The sequence below is a fragment of the Anolis carolinensis genome, unplaced genomic scaffold (assembly GCF_035594765.1).
Source record: "Anolis carolinensis isolate JA03-04 unplaced genomic scaffold, rAnoCar3.1.pri scaffold_18, whole genome shotgun sequence".
Taxonomy (NCBI): Eukaryota; Metazoa; Chordata; class Lepidosauria; order Squamata; family Dactyloidae; genus Anolis; species Anolis carolinensis.
Genome location: NW_026943828.1, coordinates 5,082,018 through 5,106,876, shown reverse-complemented (window position 1 = coordinate 5,106,876; position 24,859 = coordinate 5,082,018). Strand labels below are relative to the sequence as shown.

Sequence of the window (24,859 nt, the reverse complement as noted above, 5' to 3'; positions counted from 1 at the left end):
AAGACAAAGGGGTCATCAGGTCGGAAAAAAGCCATGTCATCGAGACTGAATCCTCAGGACTCCACGACACAATGGTTGCGGGGCCGAGAAGGTGTCCCCCAACAACACCCCCAGGAAGGGCCGGAGCCACTGCTAAACGGTGCCCCCAAGTCCCATTCCCACGAGGCATCCCAGAAGGAGACCGTGGTCTAAGGTATGGAAGGCCCCTGAGAGGTCCAAGAGAACCAAGAGGGACACCCTCCCCCCGCCTAGGTCCCTGCGTTCCTTCCGTTCTCCCCACACGAGGAGCGAAGAAGACTCACCGGGATGTGGACCCAACCGGGCGACACGGCAACAGGCTGAAAAGGCAACGGACAAGGAGCAAGAGCCACGAGAGAGAGAGAGAGAGAGAGAGAGCGACTGCCTTCCTTCCTTCCTTATTATATCATAACTAGCTGTGCCCGGCCACGCGTTGCTGTGGTGAAGTCTGGTGGTCTGGGAAATAAAGTATTGAGGTATTGGTGGAGTTAAGGTACAGGGTAAAGATTTTCCCCTGACATTAAGTCCAGTCATGTCTAACTCTGGGGGTTGGGGCTCATCTCCATTTCTAAGCTGAAGAGTTGGCGTTGTCCATAGACACCTCCATGGTCATGTGGCCGGCATGACTGCATGGAGCGCCATTATCTTCTTGCCGGAGCAGTACCTGTTCATCTACTCTCATTTGCATGTTTCCGAACTTCTGAGTTGGCAGAAGCTGGGGCTTTAGATAATTTGTGAAAGTGGCCTAAGTGAAGCCTAACTCTGCCTGTCCTCTGGGCTGAGTCAGTTGCTAGGAGACCAAGTGGGCGGAGCTTAGACTTCTAACTGGCAGCAATTGGATAAAAACAATTATTCCTCTCCCTCTAATTAGGACTTTATTTTTCTTTTCTTTTTGTTGTATCAAGTTAGAGCCGTGGATGATGGGTTGTGTTGTCAAATTTCGAGATTGGGGGCCCTGTAGTTTTGTTGTTTTGTCCGCTGCCCTGATGCCATCACTCTTTTATATATATAGATTATAACTTGAATTTGGTCAAAGCACAGGATGGTATATTTTGGAAAAGGGTAGATTTGCGTGAAGCCCAAAGGAGTGGATCGACAACAGGTCGGATAGGATAAGATAATTATAATATTGTATATTGTATATTACTATTGTAATTTAATAATGTAATAATATTATTGTCATGGTTATATTATTCTATAATATAGTGTATTATTATAAGTTTATATCATTATAATATGATTATTATAGTATTATTATAAATTTTTATTATACTATTATATTATTATCAAATAATATAAGATTATTTGATAATTATAACATAGTAAAATAAAATATTATGATAGTATAATAATAATAATACCCCGGCCTTGTCCAGGTTATTTGACAAAGTCAGTGTTTTAATTGTCCAAATATCCATCAGATTGTGGGTGGACTACGACTCCCAGGAAGGAAGAACGTTCCCTCCCATCCCCTGCAGGCATCCCATTCCAGCAGATCGGGTCTTCGTGCCAAGTGGGGCCCAGATCCCTCCGTGTTTGGGGTCACGGTGCTCTCGGGATGGAGGGGAACTACAACTCCCCCAAATCAAGGTGAATTCCCCCCAAAGACCTCCAGTGTTTTTTGCTGGTCACGGGGGTTCTGTGGGCCAAGTGAGTCCCAGGTCCATCCTTGGTGGGGAAACACGTGAGATGGCCTCTGCGTGTGCGTGTCGTGGGTCTGGTCATGGCATGGCGTGTGTGTGCCACGTGTGTCTTGACCTTGGAGGCGTCTACGGACAATACAGTTGAAGTGGTTGGATCCTTAGGGGCAAGTGACCATGTGCTCCTGCAGTTTGCAATACAAAGGAATGCTGAAACTAAGACAAGTCAAACACGCATTCTGGACTTTAAGAGAGCTGACTTCCAAAAAATGAAGGAATTACTGAGCGGCATTCCATGGACGCCGATATTAAAAAACAAGGGAGTTAAGCATGGATGGGAGTTTTTCAAAAGTGAAATACTCAAGGCGCAAATGCAAACAGTGCCAACAAAGAAGAAAAATAAGACAAGTGCAAAGAAGCCAGAATGGATGTCCAAAGAACTTCTAACTGAGCTAAAGCTCAAAAGTGACATGCACAAGAAGTGGAAAAGGGGAGAAATCACCAAAGAAGAATTCAAACGTATAGCCAACTCCTGTAGGGAAAAGGTTCGCAAGGCTAAAGCGCAAAATGAGCTCAGGCTTGCCAGGGACATAAAAAACAACAAAAAAGGTTTTTTTGCTTATGTTGGTAGAAAAAGGAAGAAAAAGGAGGCGATAGGGCCACTGCAAGGAGTAGATGGGGTGATGGTGACAGGGGATAGGGAAAAGGCAGAACTGCTTAATGCCTTCTTTGCCTCGGTCTTCTCACAAAAAGAAAGCCATCTTCAACCTCAGCAACATGGAATGGACGAAGGATTGGGGGAAATCCAACCCCAAATAGGGAAACAAGTTGTCCAGGAACACCTGGCCACTCTAAACGAATTCAAGTCCCCAGGGCCAGATCAGCTACACCCAAGAGTACTGAAGGAACTAGCGGAAGTTATTTCAGAACCACTGGCAATTATCTTTGAGAGTTCTTGGAGAACAGGAGAAGTCCCAGCAGATTGGAGGAGGGCGAATGTGGTCCCTATCTTCAAGAAGGGAAAAAAGAACGACCCAAACAATTACCGTCCGGTCAGCCTCACATCGATACCAGGCAAGATTCTGGAAAAGATCATTAAGGAAGTGGTCTGCAAACACTTAGAAACAAATGCGGTCATTGCTAATAGTCAACACGGATTTACCAAAAACAAGTCATGCCAGACTAATCTGATCTCTTTTTTCGATAGAGTTACGAGTTGGGTCGATACAGGGAATGCCGTGGATGTAGCATATCTAGATTTCAGTAAGGCCTTCGACAAAGTCCCCCACGACCTTCTGGCAAACAAACTAGTAAAATGTGGGCTAGACAAAACTACGGTTAGGTGGATCTGTAATTGGCTAAGCGAACGAACCCAAAGGGTGCTCACCAATGCGTCGTCTTCATCATGGAAAGAAGTGACAAGTGGAGTGCCGCAGGGCTCCGTCCTGGGCCCGGTTCTGTTCAACATCTTTATTAACGACTTAGACGAAGGGTTAGAAGGCACGATCATCAAGTTTGCAGATGACACCAAACTCGGAGGGATAGCTAACACTCCAGAAGATAGGAGCAGAATTCAAAACGATCTTGACAGACTAGAGAGATGGGCCGAAACTAACAAAATGAAGTTCAACAGGGACAAATGCAAAATACTTCACTTCGGCAGAAAAAATGGAAATCAAAGATACAGAATGGGGGACGCCTGGCTTGACAGCAGTGTGTGTGAAAAAGACCTTGCAGTCCTCGTGGACAACAAGTTAAACATGAGCCAACAATGTGATGCGGCAGCTAAAAAAGCCAACGGGATTCTGGCCTGCATCAATAGGGGAATAGCGTCTAGATCCAGGGAAGTCCTGCTCCCCCTGATTCTATTCTGCCTTGGTCAGACCACACCTGGAATACTGTGTCCAATTTTGGGCACCGCAGATGAAGGGAGATGCTGACAAGCTGGAAAGCGTCCAGAGGAGGGCAACTAAAATGATTAAGGGTCTGGAGAACAAGCCCTATGAGGAGAGGCTTAAAGAGCTGGGCATGTTTAGCCTGCAGAAGAGAAGGCTGAGAGGAGACATGATAGCCATGTACAAATATGTGAAGAGAAGTCATAGGGAAGAGGGAGCAAGCTTGTTTTCTGCTGCCCTGCAGACTAGGACACGGAACAATGGCTTCAAACTACAGGAAAGGAGATTCCACCTGAACATCAGGAAGAACTTCCTCACTGTGAGGGCTGTTCGGCAGTGGAACTCTCTCCCCCGGAATGTGGTGGAGGCACCTTCTTTGGAAGCTTTTAAGCAGAGGCTGGATGGCCATCTGTCGGGGGTGCTTTGAATGCGATTTCCTGCTTCTTAGCGGGGGGTTGGACTAGATGGCCCTTGAGGTCTCTTCCAACTTTACTATTCTATGATTCTATGATTCTATGGTTTAGTTATGTTGGTTTGTGATGACAAGTACTGTACAGTATGGAATAAATGTTCATTTTTTTGTTCAACAATAAATGTGGATTCTTCTTCGTGGAAAAATAAGACATCCCCTGAAAATAAGACCTAGCACATCTTTGGGAGTAAAAAATAATGTAAGACACTGTCTTATTTTCGGGGAAACACGGTAGTGGTAAGTTTTGGCATCCAGGGATATCTCTAATTAGGTGCCAATGTTTTCTAATAATTTTGTGGATTTTTGGAGAGAATTGTGTTAAAGTTAATGGCCAAATGATGCGATCATTGTTTTGTTTTGTCTGTTCCTTTAGTAAGTTACTCCTGTCTATAGATTCTGCCTTCCTAATAGCTGGTTTTATGATTCTTATAGGATAACCTCTCTCCTTAAACTGTTTCTTAAAGATAGACACTTCTGTAGCAAGATCCTCAGGGGAACTAGTGTTACGTTTCAATCTTATTAATTGTGCAAAAGGTAAGTTGGTTTTTAATTTATGGTGGTGGAATCTGGAGTAGTGCATTATGGAATTTTTATCTGTTGGCTTTCTATAGTTTTTGACCATCAATCTCTTGCCATTTTTGTATACTGTGACATCCAAGAAAATAACATGGTTAAATACAATACATGACAGTATAACATTCACCAGTACCTATAGCCATACAAGCATTAATTTCTCTCCTCCGCCTCTTTGGTTGGGCCGGGGCCGCGCGGGTGGCGAGGGCCAGGAGCTTCCTTGAGGAAACAAGGCTGCAGTGGAGGGAGGGCAAGCTCATGCTTTTCTGCCGTCGGATGCGCTGAGGAAGAAGTGTGCGGCTCCTCCTTGTCGTCAGTCTCAGCACATCCGCTGGTAGTGAAGAATGAGGACCTCTTAGCCCTCCCTCAAGTGTGACCTTGTTACCTCAGGGAGGGGCTTTGAATTAGCCAGTTGGGAATGCAGGTCCTTGTTAGTTTGGAAGATTCATTTGGGAAATGTGGCCAGAGTGACCCTTTGAGATGCTGAGGAAGCAGAGGTGGGAGTCCTTGTGGCAGGGGAGATAACGGCACAATCAATAAAGAAATCCTTGTTCCTTTCAGCATTTAGCACAATGCTGGTAATTCACGGAAACCCATGATCCAGAATATGTTACACCCTTGAATGCTGGACGGAATTCTGCCAGCCAGCCTGCCTTGTGTTCCTTTAACCACATTTGGGTTTGACCCAATGAAATGGGTGTGGCCCTCCAATATTGGAAAAGGGTTCAGTTCCCTCCTTCCATGACTCCGTCCTTCTCTTATCCTCTCCTTCTATGTTTCTTCCCTTCCATCTTTCCTTTCTTCTTTCCTTTTTCGCTTTGTTTGCCTTGAGCCAGAGGTATGCGGCTTCATGTCTAACCTTTGGCTTCTTCTTTATTGACCAGGACGTGAGAGTTCTCTGGAGCCACCCCTGCCGTGATGGGAAACGAACCAGCTTCTAGTTGATATCAAGGCATTTGGAAACCAAAGTGCAGAAAGGAAACCAGTCCTCTAGGAAAAAGGATTCCTCTCAAGGGGCTGATCCTGCAGAATTCCTACATTCACTTTGGATTCTAGAGTAGAACCATAGAAGAGACTGCATGAGGCCCCTAGTCCAGGCTCCTGTCATGCAGGAAAAGTACCCCTGACAGATGAGCATCTAGCCTCTGTTTAAAAGATCCCAAAGGAGCCTCCACTACATTTTGAGGCAGAGAGTCCCACTGCTGAAAAGCTCTTACAGTCAGGAAGTTCTTAATGTTCAGAAGGAGTCTCCTTTCCTATAATTTGAACCCACTGTTGTGAGTAATCAGAAAGGGAAAAACAAGAATCAAGTGTCAATATTGCAATTAAATGTACATAACTTTTGACATGGAGGAGAAAGCATATAAATGTATTGAATGTGGAAAGAGCTTTGGTCAGCATGGAAAACTGAAGACACATCAAAGGACTCACACTGGGGAGAAACCCTATAACTGCCTGGAGTGTGGACAGAGCTTCACTCAGAAGGGACACTTACATTCACATCAAAGGACTCACACTGGGGAGAAACCCTATAACTGCCTGGAGTGTGGAAAAAGCTTTGCTCATAATTCAACCCTCCATGCACATCAAAGGACTCACACTGGAGAGAAACCCTATATATGTCTGGAGTGTGGACAGAGCTTCACTCATAGTTCAAGTCTACATTCACATCAAAGGACTCACACTGGGGAGAAACCCTATAACTGCCTGGAGTGTGGACAGAGCTTTGCTCGTAGTTCAGGACTACGTTCACATCAAAGGACTCACACTGGGGGGAAACCCTATAACTGCCTGGAGTGTGAACAGAGCTTTGCTTGTAGTTCAGCACTACGTAGACATCAAAGGACTCACACTGGGGAGAAACCCTATAACTGCCTGGAGTGTGGACAAAGCTTCACTCAAAGTTCAAACCTGTGTAGACATCAAAGGACTCACACTGGGGAGAAACCCTATAACTGCCTGGAGTGTGGACAGAGCTTCACTCAAAGTTCAGACCTACGTAGACATCAAAGGACTCACACTGGAGAGAAACCCTATAACTGCCTGGAGTGTGGACAGAGCTTCACTCATAGTTCAGACCTACGTAGACATCAAAGGACTCACACTGGGGAGAAACCCTATACATGCCGGGAGTGTGGACAGAGCTTCGCTGATAGTTCAACTCTACGTAAACATCAAAGGACTCACACTGGGGAGAAACCCTATAAATGCCTGGAGTGTGGACAGAGCTTTGCTCGTAGTTCAAGTCTACGTTCACATCAAAGGACTCACACTGTGGAGAAACCCTATAAATGCCTGGAATGTGGACAGACCTTCGCTCAGATTGCAACTTTACATCCACATCAAAGAACTCACACTGGGGAGAAACCCTATAAATGCCTGGAGTGTGGACAGAGCTGCACTCACAGTTCAGACTTACGTTCACATCAAAGGACTCACACTGGGGAGAAACCCTATAAATGCCTGGAGTGTGGACAGAGCTTCGCTCAAAGTGGAAACCTAAGTTCACATCAAAGGACCCACACTGGGGAGAAACCCTATAAATGTCTGGAGTGTGGACAGAGCTTCACTCGTAGTTCAGGTCTACGTTCACATCATAGGACTCACATGGGGTGAAACCGTAGAAATGCATGGTGTGTGGACAGAGCTTTTCACGGAATAACATTATACATAGACATCATAGAGTTCACCCTGGAGAGAATGTTGTTAATTGACACCAGAGTGTCAAAAGCAAGACTTGCAAATTTTGGAAATGCAAGCTCAGAGTTGTGACATTTCATCACATGTGATGTTTTGTAGAAAGATTGAACTAAAATGCCTTCCATTCTGGAAGTAATTAAGATTATAGGAAACTATAGTTTTATATGTTGAGAATGTTGGATGATCAATTTCGAATGAAAACATGGATAGTTACTGTGAGATACTAAAATATGAATTGACTATACAGTGTTACCCCGCTACTTTGTGGTTTGCTTATTGCGGACTCCCTGTTTCGCAGGAAATTTATTTATTTATTTAGCCCTCTGCTGCTGCTTCTCCTCCTCAGGGCTGCCTCCTTGCTTTGGCCCTGCCATGCGGCTCTGGCTGCCTCTGCCAGGGAAGAAGGAACGTCGCTCCATGAGTGAGGGAGGGAGGGAGGGAGGGAGGGCACGCGGCTGAGGGACGAGCCAGGCTTGGAGGGTGCCCCGCTGCTTGTTCCTAGCGATCCTCTTCCTCTTCTCCCTCGGCAGCCTGACTCTCGAAGGAGAGGAGGAGGAGGAGGAAGAGGACAAGTCCCCTCCTCTTCCGAGTCCTCCAAGTCTCGCGGCACGGCCGTCTGGAGCGGTGGCAGGAGAGGAGTGTGGCCGCCTCTTCCAGGCCCTTCTGCCACCACTGCCGCCCTCCCTCCTTCGCTCCCTCACAGAGCGTCGTTCTTTCCCTGGCAGAGGCAACCAGAGCCACAAGGGGGCAGCCCTGAGGAGGAGGAGAAGCAGCAGCAATGGGGGAAATAAAATAATGTACTGTATAAATATTAAAATTAAAATAGTGTTCCTACTTTGTGGATCGTAATCCCCGCGGTAAGTGAGGAAACACCACACAGGGATGGAAGGAATGTTTTATTCCAAAGCAAAAAAGAATGGCTTATGAAGACCTGCAAATTAGCCAAAACAAGATGGGCAGATGTCAGTTGTAATATTTATTCATTGGAAGAGTGTTAATCGGAAATAGAAGTGTGGTTATACTATATTATCTAAAGGGAGTAGAATAATGAGAGATAAAAATTAACAGATAGAATGAGGCCTTTAGGCACAAATCCCTTTCTGTTTTCTAGTTCAGTTGTGTGTCTATGGAGGTAATTGTTTCGTTAATGTGCGTGTTTCTGATTTAGTTTGTATCTCATGTAGTAGTTAGTTTCATGTAGTTGAAACATTATATATAATTTCTGCCTTTTTGTATTCTTGCTTTTAATCTCTTTTTATTGTTTATTTGCAAAAAAGAACGGGATTTATAAGGGTCAAAACGGCTGAAACTGGAGGGGTGGGTAGACCTGGTTTTAGCCCAAAATGGGGTTTAATGTTTAATCTAGAGCGCCATTGAACATCATTTCCTTCCTCTGTGTTGATGACATGGGTTTGGATTCCATTGTCTTCCTTCAGACATTATTGTTCCTATTATGCTTTATACAACATGTATTCACTGCTTTGATCACCATCGATTCTTTTTCACTGCCTTGTCTATCCCGCAAACCCCTCCAGTGTGTTCTGTTGGTCATCAGGGTTGTGTGTGCTAAGTTTGGTCCACATCCGTCATTGGTGGGCTTCCAAATGCTCTCTGGATGCAGGGTGAACTACAACTCCCACGTTCTGTGTTCCAAGTTTGGTCGTCAGCTTGTTTTGTTCTGAACCCAAAGGGTTCCTGTTCTTTTGATGCCGAGTGTTCAGGGAAGAGAGAGGTCTGTGAGATCAATGAGGCTTTCAGAGACCACGTCTGGTCGCTTGGCTGGGAAATCGTACAAACATGTTCACACAAATGGGAAGGTTAGAAGATTTGGTTCATGCAGATTTTAAGTTAATAACCTTTAAAAATAGAAGATAAAATTTGGAAAGCACAGGATGGTGGAGCATCTGAGTTGGTTGAGCCTCAGTAACGGTGGAAGCCCAGTGATTTTATTTGATCTATCATGTCAGAAACTAATTGAGAGTACTCTTATAATGTATTTTAATAACACAAAGTTTTTGTTTTTTCGTGTCAGGAGCAACCTGAGTTGCTTCTGGAGTGAGAGAATTGGCCGTCTGCAAGGACGTTGCCCAGATGTTTTGGCATTTCACCATGCTTGTGGGAGGCTTCTCTCATTTCCCCGCATGGAGCTGGAGCTGATAGAGGGAGCTCATCCGCACTCTCCCCAGAAGCGACTCAAGTTGCTCCTGACACGAAAAAAATAAAATAACACAAAGTTAAAACTTGGCATGATACTAGATTTCCTTTGACTAGAAGCTGGCCGCTTGGAGTGCCTCTGGTGTCGCTGTGAGAAAGTCCCCTGTAACGGAAAGCCTTATTTTATTGGGGATTTTTGTCTATGTTATGTAATGTTGATTCAGTGGTCAAGGTGGGCAGGAGTTGGCTACTGCTGATTGGATATGTGTCACCATGGTAACGTAGAAATGCAACTATTTCGAAGCTAGCACGAAAGGGGCGGAGCTAGCTGGATGAAAAAGGAGGGAATGTTTTAAAAAGAGTGAGTTAGTGAAGTTCTCTAGCCGGTGAGCTAGAAAGAAGATGTCTGAAGTCAGTTAGGTTTAAGTTTCCAGTGAGATAGAGCTGAGGAAAAGGAATACTGTTGAGACAAAGTTCCAGTCAAGTGGTTGATGTTACAGAATGAAAGATATTATCTATATAATGTACAAATGAAACGGAAGAAGTAAACCTTTGCAACCAGTTACGCTTTTTGGACTAAAGAAACCATCAATAAATAATTCTTTGTTTGTAATAAAGACAGTGTTCCTGAGTGGTGAATTGCTCTACTTAGAGTCAGCGGAAGATTTGTCTCTCATCCTTCCCCTCCGTGTCACATCCTCTCATACACGCACAGCACAGACTCAAGGGTTTCTAGCTGGCAGTGGCTGGGATCCTGAAAGAAGGATGGCCCCCTGCCATAGTGGGATTTGAGAGATCCCATCTTGAAAAGGCGTGGCAAAGGCGTGGGATATTAAGAAGAAGATTCCCTTGGCCTAAATGGAAAGAGCTGTGGGCAGGGTGTCCCACATTTAATGGTGGCAGTGGTTGGGATCTTGAAAGAGAGATTTCCCCCTGCCTGTTTGAGAAGCCACTCTTGTGGCTTTTTTGGAAGTGAGCCTTGCACCCCCCAATGTGCTTGTGGCTGCATTGTAGTAAGGGGTCTGTGGTTGGCTCTTCTCCACACTCGCATGTCGCGGACTCCACTTCCTAGCCCCATTTCTTAAGATCAGCTCTGGATCTCGTGGTGCCAGAACGCAATCTGTTCAGCGTCTTCCAAGTTGCCCAGGAGGGAGTCCCTCATCTGGTATCAGCCATGGACTGAGGTTATGGGTTCTGCCCTGCCACTTTTGGACTCTCGCTTGCTGAGGTGTTCCTGTGAGAATCTCTGTAGATTTTAGAAAGCTCTTTCTTGATTTAAAGTGTTGGCGTACTGACTGATATCCAAACAGAGGATGGGCCAGAGATGTCACTGCCTCGGTCCTTTCATTGCTGGCTGCTACTTCCCGACAGATGTCAAGTGGTGCAGTACTGGCTAAACAGTATAACTTCTCCAGTGGTGTCGGGGTAGATATCCTGTGATAAGGCAGCATGTCTCACCAAGGGCCACATCCCCTGTTTTAGTACGGTGAGATGTGTTCCACACTGGGCACACGTATTCAGGAGCAGAGTAGCAGAGTGCAAGGGCCGAGGTCTTCACTGTGTCTCGTTGTGATCCCCAGGTTGTGTCAGTCAGCTTTCATATGATATTCTTTCCAGCACCACTTTTTGCTTGATATTCAAGCAGTGCTTCTTGTAAGTCAGGGCACAGTCTAGAGCAGGGGTCCCCAAACTAAGGCCCAGGGGCCGGATGCAGCCCTCCAAGATCATTTATGATATAAATGATAATTTATAATTTATAATATATATTCAGTTTTATAATATAATATTTTTATATCATTTTAAATAATATAATATATTGTATATACATATAATATTGATAATAATATTATAATGTTATACAATATAATATTAATAATACCATATAATAATATTAATTATATGATATATATTACATATAATATTACAGTATAGTGGTATAGTTCAATATAGTAATATATAATGCTAATATTGTTCTATGCCAGGGGTCCCCAAACTAAGGCCCAGGGGCCGGATGCGGCCCTCCAAGGTCATTTACCTGGCCCCCGCCCTCATTTATAATATAATATTTTTATAACAGTTTTAATAATATAATATATTGTATATACATATGATATTGATAATAATATTATCATTTTATACAATACTAATAATAATCTATCTATATATATAAAAGAGTGATGGCATCACGGCGACCCACAAAACAACAAAACTACAGGCCCCCCAACCTCGAAATTTGACAACACGACCCATCATCCACGCCTCTAGATTGATACAACAAAAAGAAAAGAAAAATAAAGTCCTAATTAGAGAGAGAGGAATAATTGCTTTTATCCAATTGCTGCCAGTTAGAAGGCTAAGCTCCTCCAACTTGGTCTCCTAGCAACCCAATAAAAATAATAAAAAACACTAAAAATTAATACAATAAAATACTATAATAACAGAAAATAACTAAAAATAATACAAGAAAATAATAAAATATAATAAATAAAAATATAACTTACAATAAAATTAATAAAAAATGCAAATAACGTCAAATAAAAATTACACAACAATTTTTAACCAATACCACCACCACTTTGCGACAGCAACACGTGGCCGGGCACAGCTAGTACCATATAATAATATTAATTATATGTTATATATTACATATAATATTACAGTATAGTGGTATAGTTCAGTATAGTAATACAGTAGAGTCTCACTTATCCAAGCTAAACGGGCTGGCAGAAGCTTGGATAAGCGAATATCTTGGATTATAAGGACGGATTGAGGAAAAGCCTATTAAACATCCAATTGGGTTATGCTTTTGCAAATTAAGCACCAAAACATCATGTTATACAACAAATTTGACAGAAAAAGTAGTTCAATACGCAGTAATGTTATGTAGTAATTACTGTATTTATGAATTTGGCACCAAAATATCATGATATATTGAAAACATTGACTACAAAAATGGCTTGGATTATACAGAGGCTTAGATAAGTGAGACTCTACTGTATATAATGCTAATATTGTGCTATGCTAATAATATAATATATTGTATGTACATACAGCAGCTCTGAGTTCCCTTCGAAATGAGAAGGGTGGGAAATAAATGTAGTAAATAAATGTAGTAAATGAATAAATAAATACTTTTAGACTTCTGCTCGCCCAAAGTCTGACATGACTTGAAGACACACAACAACAACAACAATCCTAATTAACCTGACTATCTCATTGGCCAGAAGCAGGCCCACACTTCCCATTGAAATCCTGATAGGTTTATGTTGGTTAAAATTATTTTCATTTTGAAATATTGTATTGGTCTTTCATTGTTATTGTTGTTGTTTTGCATTACAAATAAGTTATGTGCAGTGTGCATAGGAATTTGTTTGGTTTTTTTTTTTTCAAATGATAATTCGGCCCCTCAACAGTCTGAAGGATTGTGGACTGGCCCTCTGCTTAAAAAGTTTGAGGAGCCCTGTTCTATGCTAATAATATAATATATTGTATGTACATACAGCTGCTCTGAGTCCCCTTCGGGGTGAGAAGGGCAGGATATAAATGTAATAAATAAATGTAGTAAATGAATAAATACATAATTTTAGACTTAGGCTTCCCAAAGTCTGAAATGACTTGAAGGCACACAACAACAATCCTAATTAACTTGACTATCTCATTGGCCAGAAGCAGGCCCACACTTCCCATTGAAATCCTGATAGGTTTATGTTGGTTACAATTGTTTTCATGTTTAGATACGTTGTTTTGCACTACAAATAAGACGTGCAGTGTGCATAGGAATTTGTTCGTTTTTTTTCCCTCCAAATGATAATTCGGCCCCCTCCAGTCTGAAGGATTGTGGACCGGCCCTCTGCTTTAAAAGTTTGAGGACCCCTGGTCTAGAGTGACTCCCATGTATGTTGATGTGCTTCGATGCTCCAGTGGGAATTGGTGGAGACTCAGACATGGTGTAGGTCCAGTGATGGTGGAGACCCATCAATGGTGGAGGCCTTTAAACAGAGCAAGCCAGGCGGCTTACAAATGATATGTACATACAGTACAATATATTATTAGCATAGCACAATATCAACATTATCTATTCTTATGTTGTACTATACTGCAATATTATTAGAAATATTACATGTAACGTGCGCGCCTTCCAAAGCTTGGCTGGCTTATAATGGTATTTTAATTATTATTTAATTAATTATTAAGGAGTGCTCAACTCAATGGAACCCAAATGAATACAACTCAAATCTTGGACAACTCAACGGAACCCAACTCAAGTGAACCCAACTTGACTCAAATGAACCCAACTCAGCTCATCAGAATCTGATGCCATGATCCCCATCTCATGCCATCTCCGGACACAGAGCACTGACGGAGAGCACATGGCCATGGGCCAAAAGGGAGGATAGGACACACGAACCAGCCATAAAACCCAACTGCCCTGAGGTGGGGGGAAAGGGACTCTAGAGTGATTGATGGTACGGTAAAGGTCAAGGTTTCCCCTGACGTTAAGTCCAGTCGTGTCCGACTCTGGGGGTTGGTGCTCATCTCCATTTCTAAGCTGAAGAGCCGGCATTGTCTGTAGATACCTCCAAGGTCATATGGCTGGCATGACTGCATGGAACACCACTACTTTCCCACTGGAGCGGTACCTATTGATCTACTCACATTGGCATGTTTTCGAACTGCTAGGTTGGCAGAAGCTGGAGCTAACAGCGGGCACTCACTCCGCTCCCCGGATTTGAACCTGGGACCTTTCGGTCTGCAAGTTCAGCCGCTCAGCGCTTTAACACACTGAGCCACCGGAGGCTCCCGATGATACTGTAGCTAGGCCTATATACACGGGCAGTGGAGCAGACTCTTGTATTCTGAACATTAAAGCCGTATGGGATCTTCAGCCCTTGTGTGCCTGGGCTCTCTTTCAAAGAAGACTAACCCACACCAACACAGTTGGAGCTGACAAGCCTGACAATTTGCTCTAAATCCCTTACTCTCTGTAGCTTCTGCCTGCACCAGCCTGGAGGAAGGAGAGAGAGAGGACCAACCCGCAGGCATTTTGGGGGAAGAAGCAGGCTCCGAAGGAGGAGAGGGGGCAGGATCTCACACTCCCTTGAATGCAGCTCCCCCCCCCCCCCCCGATCCAAGTGGGTCACACCAGCCCCGGGGGGCAAGAGGCTAGCTCCGGCCTTCCAGCGGCCACTCCGTCTCCTCAGGCCATCTCCCCCGGCCTTTCTGCGGCAGCCCCTTCCTCCCATCCCGTTGGAGCTGACAAGCCTCACTCTTCACCGCCCAAGTCCGTCCCATGTCACGCTTTGCGTGAACTCCGTTTTCTTTTGAGGCCCGTTTCTTCTTTCTTCACAAGCACCCACACAAACACACTCCCGTTTCTTACACACACGCCCTGGATACATCAATACTACTTTATTGTATCACATGTCTGATTCAGTGTCAATTCTATGTATATAATCAGTTTAATATAGTTATATGTAGTGGAAAAGCGAACCGCTCACACAGATTTAAATACCGGGAACTTTGTCAAAGCGCTATGGATCCAATCTGAGCCCAACAGAGTTTAAAACAAGTACCTTTATTCTACTGCAGTTTAGACGGATGGACAAATCAAAGGTGACCGCTGTGAAGAACATTTGAAATGAAGCTCAATATATCCTCATGTTCCTCATTTCTTTGGAGCAGTACAGAGTGTTGCAAGCGTGCTTGCTTTATCATAAACAACATTTGTAGAATAAACATGTTGTTCACTTATGTTCCAGTAAGTAGCTTAACCACATTAACCACATCGACCGACCACAAGATGTTCCAGAAACATAGTGGCGACATACGGACACTTGCCTCTCCTCTGGAAGAAGGCAGGTTGCATCTTTAATAGAATAAGTTGAAGCAGACACCTTAATAATGCATAATTAAAAGCAATCAGAAATAGAATAGAAATAGAATAGAAATGCAGGCACTTTGGCCCATCAACCCTCTCAATAGAGTCAACATACATCGCAGTTCACAATTGCGTTTCTAAGTATTGCAATTTGTTTTCAAATACAGAAAATCGATCAGTCCCTCCTTGTAGCCCTCACCTTACTACTGGGTGCATCAATAGATGTAAACATGCTGCTGCCACTTTGGGTGAATATCCGTTGATTTCATCACACCAGTGACGTTCTGTCGGGCTGCTTCCTTCTGCGGCCACGCTCTGACGTTCTCCATCAACCTCTTGGATCCTAACAAAACCTTTCTTACTTCTTTCCTCATAACTCTCCAAATGTTTCTTCACCTGCTGATTCGTTTTTACTAGTATATTTAATTTTTCCCAATTAATTCCTTATCTTATATTTATGGATAACTTTTTAAACTTCAAGTCTATTTCACTGTCTCCATTCTCCACCACGTACACCAAATTCCCAGTTTCATCATCTTGAACAAAGGTTATGTTACATTTACATTTCAACCGAATGTTTGTTTATCGGTGTAAAGATGTCATGATCATTGTGTTTTATTCATGATTGCTATGTTTAGGTTGACTGTTTAAGGTTATATATTTCAGCTATTCTTATACAGAAGCTGGGAGCCTCTAAGGCATGGCCAGGAAAAGGGGCGTGGCTTCACCTTGCTGGTGGAAGCCTTAGAATTCAAAATTTAGCAGTTGGAATTCGGCAGTTGGAGTTTGTCGGTTGAGCAGAGCAGTTGGTTCTATTCAGTGGGAAAGGAGTGTGATCGAAATAAAGAGATTGTGGGAGGAAGTTGAGCAGCTAGAGAGTTTTAGCGGAGAAGGGCTAAAATTAAAGTTGCTGAGCCTTTAGTAGGAATAACTAAAGAGCTGAGGTTACATCCCTAAGTCATAGAAGGACTAGGGTTAACCAGTTAAACTCCCCAGTCCAAGTTTGATCGGGTACAGATCAATTAAGTTCAAGAAGGACAGTATTCCTAACTGAAAGAAACAAGTCTTATAAAGCTAATACCATACTAAGCTCAGTGAAACGATTGAAAAGTCTTGCAACACTTACTGTACAGAAGTAACATCGTTCAACTTAAGTTATAACATTCTTGCAACCATCAAGCTTTGTACTATAAATAAACAAGTTACTGTTTCTTCAAATGTTGCTTATTATTTGAGCAAAGCATCTTTCAAAGGTGGTGGCAGCGACAACATAGAAAAGTGAAATACATAGAGGTAGAAGGTGAACCCTTCGCATTTTGGTGGCAGCGGTGGGATCCAAAAAGGTTCCATCCCTGTCATCACATCAAGTCTTCACAATCGGGTTCTATTATATTTCCATCAGACCATAACATTAGCTGAACAGTAGTAACACCAAGACATCCCATTCCTGTATCTTGTGTGAATGTATCACATCTTCCATGTTTATAGCACACGTGGTCCTATCTGTGTGAGGTGTGGTGAGCACACATAATCTGCTTCCCGCGCTTCCCACTGTTTTATTTCCATTGTGGTGTTTCCTTTATAAATCTTTGTATCTGAGCACAATATCTTACTTGACATTAAAGAAGGCATACAGAATATCCCATGGACTACTACAAGGGTTGTTGTTGTGTCACAAACCATTATCTAAATTGTGTCATGTTTTCTACTCACTGATCTCACAGACCTCACTCTTCCCTGAACACTCGGCATCCAAAGAACAGGAAGCCTTTGGGTTCAGAACAAAACAAGTTGACAGTTTCAGCAGTTTTGTCCCTTATAAATCCCCCTCCTCTTTGTGGCAAAAAAATAAAAAGAGAGAGATTAAAAGCAACAATACAAAAAGGCAGAAATAATTTATAATGCTTCAACTACACATGAAAACTAACTACTACATGAGATACAAAACTAAATCAGAAACAAACAGACCTGCGAAACAGTTACCTTCATACACAACTGAACTAACAGACAGGGATACATGCCTAAAGGCCTCATTCTATCTGTTAATTTTTATCTCTCATTATTCTACTCCCTTTAGATAATATAATTACTTCCAGAATGGAACGTACAGATTTCCCTCACTACTTCGCTCTTTGAGGATTCACAGTTTTGCGGTTTTTCAATAAACTCTAAAAGATTACTATAAATAATAAAAAATTACAATGTACAGCCTAAGGAAGGGAGGAAGGAGATGCCGAAGGGAGAGAAAAGGAGCCCAAGCGGCAACAAGAGGAGAAGGAGGCGATTGATCAACACATGATTTCTTGATAAAGACTTAAAATAGTGTATAACTACTAAAATAATGTAGAAATATATAGCATCCCTACTTTGCGGATTTTCACTTATTGCGGGTGGTTCTGGAACCCAAACCCCGGGATAAGTGAGGGAACACTGTATTTTAGTTCAATCTTTCTACAATACACCACATGTGATGAAATGTCCCAACTTTGAGCCTGCATTTCCAAAATTTGCAAGAGTTGCTTTTCTACGTGTTAGAATGACACTCTGGTGTCAATTAACACCATTCTCTCCAGGGTGAATTCTATGATGTCTATGTATAATCTTATTCTGTGAAAAACTCTGTCCTCACTCCATGCATTTCTATGGTTTTCCCCCTGTGTGAGTTCTTTGATGTAAACGTAGACCTGAACTATGCATGAAGCTCTTTCCACACTCCCGGCATGTATAGTGTTTCTCCTCAGTGTGAATCCTTTGATGTTTACGTAAATATCCACTATGACTGAAGGTATGTCCACACTCCAGGCATTTATAGGGTTTCTCCCCAGTGTGAGTTCTTTGATGTGAATGTAGTCCTGAACTACGAGCAAAGCTCTGTCCACACTCCTTGCAGTTATAGGGTTTCTCCCCAGTGTGAGTCTTTTGATGTGAATGTAGACCTGAACTCTGAGCAAAGCTCTGTCCACACTCCCGGCATGTATAGGGTTTCTCCCCAGTGTGAGTATTTTGATGTTGACGTAGAACTGAACTATGAGTGAAGCTCTGTCCACACTCAAGGCAATTATAGGGTTTCTCCCCAGTGTGAGTCCTTTGATGTGTATGTAAATTTCCCTTCTGAGTGAAGCTCTGTCCACACTCCAGGCATTTAAAGGGTTTCTCCCCACTGTGAGTCCTTTGATGTATTTGTAAGTGTCCATTCTGAGTGAAGCTCTGTCCACACTCCAGGCATATATAGGGTTTCTCCCCAGTGTGAGTCCTTTGATGTGCATGGAGGGTTGAATTATGAGCAAAGCCTTTTCCACACTCCAGGCAGTTATAGGGTTTCTCCCCAGTGTGAGTCCTTTGATGTCTTTGTAAGTGTCCCTTCTGAGTGAAGCTCTGTCCACACTCCAGGCATTTATAGGGTTTTTCCCCAGTGTGAGTCCTTTGATGTATATGCAAGTGTCCCTTCTGAGTGAAGCCCTGTCCACACTCCAGGCAGTTATAGGGTTTCTCCCCAGTGTGAGTCCTTTGATGTCTTTGTAAGTTTTCCTTCTGAGTGTAGGTCTGTCCACACTCCAGGCATGTATAGGGTTTCTCCCCAGTGTGAGTACTTTGATGTGAACGTAGTCCTGAACTACGAGCAAAGCTCTGTCCACACTCCAGGCAGTTATAGGGTTTCTCCCCAGTGTGAGTCCTTTGATGGTTACGTAGTCCTGAACTATGAGCAAAGCTCTGTACACACTCCAGGCATTTATAGGGTTTCTCCCCAGTGTGGGTCCTTTGATGTGAATGTAGACCTGAACTACGAGCAAAGCTCTGTCCACACTCCTGGCAGTTATAGGGTTTCTCCCCAGTGTGGGTCCTTTGATGTGAACGTAGTCCTGAACTACGAGCAAAGCTCTGTCCACACTCCAGGCAGTTATAGGGTTTCTCCCCAGTGTGAGTCCTTTGATGTAAATGTAGACCTGAACTATGAGTGAAGCCCTGTCCACACTCCAGGCAGTTATAGGGTTTCTCCCCAGTGTGAGTCCTTATATGTGTCTTCAGGTTTCCATGCTGACTAAAGCTCTTTCTACATTCAATACATTTATATGCTTTCTCCTCCATGTCAACAGTGTTATGTACATTTAATTGCAATGTGGACACTTGACTCTTGTTCTTCCGTTTCTGATTACTCACAACATTGGGTTCAAATTACAGGAAAGTAGATTCCTCCTGAACATTAAGAACTTCCTGACTGTAAGAGTTGTTCAGCAGTGGAACTCTCTGCCTCAAAATGTAGTGGAGGCTCCTTTGGAATCTTTTAAACAGAGGCTAGATGCTCATCTGTCAGGGGTACTTTGCGCTTTTCCTGCACGGCAGAGGCCTGGACTGGGTGCCTCACGCAGTCTCTTCCGACTCTATGGTTCTATTCTAGAATCCAAAGTGAATGTAGGAATTCAGCAAGATCAGCCCCTTGAGAGGAATCCTTTTTCCTAGAGGATTGGTTTCCTTACTGCACTTTGGTTTCCAAATGCCTTAATATCGACTAGAAGCTGGTTCGTTTCCCATCACGGCAGGGGTGGCTCCAGAGAACTCTCACGTCCTGGTCAAGAAAGAAGACGCAAAAGGTTAGACATGAAGCCGCATACCTCTGGCTCAAGGCAAACAAAGCGAAAAAGGAAAGAAGAAAGGAAAGATGGAAGGGAGGAAACACAGAAGGACAGGATAAGAGAAGGAAGGAATCACGGAAGGAACTGAACCCTTTCCCCATATTAGAGGGCCACTGGGTCAGACCCAAACATGGTTCCCTCGGTAGAGCCCATGATGAGATGCAAAGACAGGCACAGCTCCAGCCACAAAGTCTCCTTCCTGCCAACTCCTCTTTTTCCTCCATCCAGTGGAAGATTTTCAGCAACAGAAGAAGAACTAGCTAGGCTCAAGGAAATCCTAAGAAAACTCGAGGCCATGGAGAGAAAAGGTCTTCCTTGGATGCCTTTGGGAAGAAGACTTCAAGGGGCCTCCAGATGGCCTGAAATGTTATCCCTTGATTCTATACGGCTGAAAACAAAAACGACTGGGAGAAGAACTGGCCTCAGAGGGAACTTCCCAAAGAAATAGCCTGGTGTTCTATCTCCCCAAACTCTCAAATGGTTAAGACAGATATAGAAGGAAGGTTTGTAATACTAACGATAGAACTGCAAACAAATACCGTATATTCAAGCATAAGCTGGCCTTTTCAGCATGTTTTTAATGTTGAAAAAGCCCCCCTTGGCTTATACTCGGGTGAGGGAGGGAAGGAGGGAGGCGGGTGTTGCTGATGGGCAGCCCTCACCGTTTGCAGTCCTTGTCCTTGTGACTGAATGAAGGTGGGCACCTCCCTGAGGTTACAAGACCCTACTTGAGGAAGGGCAAAGAGGTCCCCATTCTTCACCACCGGCGGATATGCTGAGGGAAAAGTGCCCGGCTCCCCCTCCTCGCCAGCCCCCTCCTTGCCGTCCTCGCTCACCTGAGCGAAGAGAAGGAGGCGCTGTCGAGGCTGACAGGGAGGGGAGCCAGGCCCTTCTCCCTCAGCGCACCCACCAGTGGAGAGGCATGAGCTTGCCCTCCCTCAAATGCGGCCTCGTTGCCTCAAGAAGGGTCCTGGCCCTCGCTGCCACCGTGATCCCAGCTCAACTAAAAAGGAAGAGAAGGCGGAGAAGGAGAGAGAAGACGGAACACGGCCAGAGAGGGAAGGAAGGAAAGAAAAGGGGTTTCTATGGGGAAAGGCGGAGGCCTTTGAACCCTCTCCTGCCCAGCCACGCATTCCCAGGTCACTTCGGGGGCCCCTTTGGGCCCCAGCTTCTGGCAGGCCTCTGTGGGTTCAACACCTTGGCCTCCCCAAGCCAGGCCTTGGAGGGACGGATGCCTCTCCGCTTCTGACCCGCAGCCACACCTGGGGCCACCTTTTCGCCCTTCTTCTTCCCCCCTAGTCCCACTCCTTTTTTTCTTCTCTTCCTTCTCCTCCTTCCTCTATTCCTCCTCCTGCTGCTTCTTTTTTCTGTCTATTGTAGTTGGACAGTGATCTGAAATAACCTTTGATTGGATTTGAGCCTTTAAAATAAGGATTAATCCTTCTCCTCCTTCATGTATTCTTCCTCCTCCTGCTTCTTTTCTTCCTTCCTTCTTCTCCTCCTTCTATTCTTCCTCCCTCTTCCTTTTTCTTGCTCTCCTTCTCCCAAGAAAATTAATTTATATGGAAAATTAATGAAAGTTAGTGAAGCCGGGGATACCTGCTCAGACCCCTGGCCATTGACCTGAGTAATCTATGTTCAGCTTGATGAAGCACTGCTCCGCAGTTGGACTGTTACGGCAGCTAGCTGGCCTTCCGCAGGTTCTACTGCATTTCAGGGATTTTTATAATTTCATACTCTTACAATTTTATTAGTGGGATTTTATATGCACTGTTGAGTTTACTTATGTCTTTATATTTATACTTGTGTATTGTTGTTTATATGCGGGGCACTTGGAATGCTTCTGTGAGCCGCCCCGAGTCCCTTAGGAGAGATGGTGGCAGGGTACAAATGAGGTTTTATCATCATCATCATCATCATCATCATCATCAATTGCTACACTGTGATGGTAAGGGATACAATGAAAGCAGTAGCCAGAGGAATGTTATTAAAAAACAACAAAATTTAAAGAAAACAAGAAAAAAAGATTAGAATAAGGAATTAGAGATGAAACATATGCTAGAAAAGGATAAACAAAGCTATATAAAAACATTAGCAATGAGAAAATAGAGTAAGAAAAGGCACAAAGAATTTTGATATTTTTAAATGGAGAATTGTCAGTCAGAAAAGTCAGACGCCAATTAGAGAGCAAAATAGAGTTTATTAAAGCAACAGTCCAAAAAATAGCTCAACAAACTAAAAAGACTTAAAACACTTAACTTTCAGTGTTATTAAGTAGAACAAGCAGGAAAAAAAACCAAAAAACAAGAACTAGCAAATAATCTGGATTAGCCAGAGATATAATCCAGGTTAAACTTGAAGTTCTAGAACTTGACCCAAAAGTTCACAATGGGCTGAAAAACGGAGGCATGAACTAAGCAAGCAGTATTGAAGCCCACAAACCTTTCCCAAAACTCAAAAGTACAAAAAGGAGTTCAAAACAAACAAACGCACAAACTGAGCTAGGGAACTCCCAGCTGAGAGCAGCAAAGACAGCGAAACAGTGAGACTCTGGGGAGCTCACAGCAACCGCTGGTGGAACATACACCAAACCAAGAGTTAAAGGAGCAGAGCGGGAAAGTATCGTCAAGCCGGTCCGAAGTCGGGATAAACCAGCAGCGCCAAGCTGCTGCAGAAGCAAACGCCAAGCCAGGAGTTAAAGGAGCAGAGCGGGAGAACGTCGTCAAGCCGGTCCAAAGTCGGGATAAGCAGACAGCGTCGGTATCAGGAGTGAAGGTAGTAGTCAACAACAGCAGACAGCCACGGAATAGAGAACGACGCCAAGCCACGGATTGAGAGCAAAGAGCAAAGCCGAGTCAAGTTCCAGTCCAAGGTCCGAGAGGTTGAAGTCATCCAAGAAAGTCACAACACGAAATGGCACAAAGAGCCAAAGTAACGAGGGCAAACAGCAGCTAATACAAAATAGCAATAACAGTGCAGTCCAGGAAAACCCACACAATTCCAGCCCTCCGTTGCAGAATAACCCAGATTAAATTTACATCCGTTGCAAAGTCCCAGTTCAGTCTTCAGTAACACACACAGGAAACCCAGTGGCGCCCAGCAACACCTTGCCACACGCAAGGTATAATGGCCAAACAACCCCAATATATCCAGGTCTCCCTGGGCGTCCAAACTATTCACGCCCAAAGAGCAGGTGTCTCAACTTCTTAATCTGAATCAGAACTCCACACAGCCAATGCCCTTGGGTCAGGCGTTCCTAATTCCTCATCAGAGTCCCAATCATCCTGCCCGTGCCCAACTCTATCCACACCTGTGGACCCCCTCTCACTCCTCCAAGCAGACCAAGTGGGATCTGCTTCTGAAGACACCCAAGCTTCCCCAGCATCAGCAGTATCCATGGGCCCTGATTCGTCCCCAAGCATCTCCGGTGCCCGTGCCCAGTCCGTGCCCAATTCCTCCGTTAACACCTGTTCCCCAGCATCCATTTCCACCTCAGGATCCCCACATGAATCCTCCTCAGAAGATTCCTCATCAGTCTACCTGACCCTTTTCCGAAACAAATCCTCCAATGAGCCCTCCTCGCGAGGGCTTTTCCTTCCTCTCCTGATCCTACCACTATCATTCACAGTCTCCGAAGGCGCATTCACAACAAGAATACTTTGAATACAGTAATAGAAACTCCAAATTATTAGCCAAGGCAGCACACATTAGAAAGGAAAAAATTAATAACATCCATTAAAGACAAGGAAGGTAAGAATCATACAAGGATGGAAGACAAAATATTAACTTTTCCAAGATCTTACCAAGAACTATATTTGGCAAAAGAAAACTCCAAAAGTAAAATAGAGGAATATATTGAGAAATATTGGAAAATAAAGATCCAGGAAACAGATAACATTAATTATGGAACAATTAATTCCAGAAAAAGAGACTGGAAAAATTATAGATAATTTAAAAGCCGGGAAGACTCCAGAAATGGATGGGCTGGGACTGGAATATTATAGAAAAATTAAAACCTTATTAATACCTAAATTAAAAGAATTATGTAATAATAACAGGAGAGAAGATCCCACCATCTCGGGAACGGTCTCTGATTATGTTAATTTTGAAACCTCCATGTAATATCGCAAATAATATAGCAGTATAGTACAATAGAGTAATAGATAATGCTGATATTGTGCTATGCTAATATTATAGTATACTGTATGTACATGGTTATTTATTCATTAGCGACATTTCTATCCCGCTCTTCTCACCCCGAAGGGGACTCAGGGCGGATTACAAGTCTATATACATACAATATATTATGTCATACGACTATATTGCAATAGTATTAGTAATATGGCATGTAATATAAATATAGAATTATAATAGTGAATTATAATTACTATTACATTGTATTACATCACAATATTATTATTAATATTACATGTATATCCAATAGTATAATATGATTATATCATTAAATTGATATCATATCATTTCTAAGCCGCTCGGAGTCCCCTTCGGGGTGAGAAGGGCGGGATAGAAATGCAGTAAACAATAAACACGTAAACAAACAAGTCCAAAGGGAGGGGGAGGGGGAGGGGGGGCCTTGGCGGCCATTGAGGCCTCGTTTCTTCCGATAGGAGGCAGGCCCCGCCCCCTCCCCTCCCCACAGAGAGACCGAGAGACACTCAATCCAGACAGAATATCAAGATCAAGATAAATATAAATATAAACACAAACCTCTCTCTCTCTCTCTCTCTCTCTCTCTCTCCTCCTTCGCGGCTCCAGAGGAAACGCCTCAGAAAACAATGGCGGCGAGAGAGGCTCTGCGCAGGCCCAGCCAGGAAGAAGCCCCGCCCCTCCTCCGCCCCTCGCCCTCCCATTGGCCGAGTCCGTGACGCCCCGCCCAC

The 24,859-nt window shown here is 43.7% G+C and overlaps 2 protein-coding genes across 2 annotated transcripts; one reads left to right on the top strand and one right to left on the bottom strand.

Annotated features, from left to right (window-relative positions):
* Nucleotides 1–2,921: 2,921 nt before the first annotated feature.
* Nucleotides 2,922–10,069, top strand: LOC134294670 (zinc finger protein 135-like). Its single transcript, XM_062966262.1, has 2 exons — nucleotides 2,922–4,559; nucleotides 5,483–10,069. Exon 2 carries the CDS (start codon nucleotides 5,928–5,930, stop codon nucleotides 7,212–7,214), a length of 1,287 nt encoding a protein of 428 aa, XP_062822332.1. The 5' UTR covers nucleotides 2,922–4,559; nucleotides 5,483–5,927; the 3' UTR covers nucleotides 7,215–10,069.
* Nucleotides 10,070–14,846: 4,777 nt separating this feature from the next.
* On the bottom strand, nucleotides 14,847–24,807 carry LOC134294658 (zinc finger protein 420-like). Its single transcript, XM_062966250.1, has 2 exons — nucleotides 24,690–24,807; nucleotides 14,847–19,894 (listed from the first exon to the last, which is right to left on the bottom strand). Exon 2 carries the CDS (start codon nucleotides 19,414–19,416, stop codon nucleotides 17,971–17,973), a length of 1,446 nt encoding a protein of 481 aa, XP_062822320.1. The 5' UTR covers nucleotides 19,417–19,894; nucleotides 24,690–24,807; the 3' UTR covers nucleotides 14,847–17,970.
* Nucleotides 24,808–24,859: the final 52 nt, after the last annotated feature.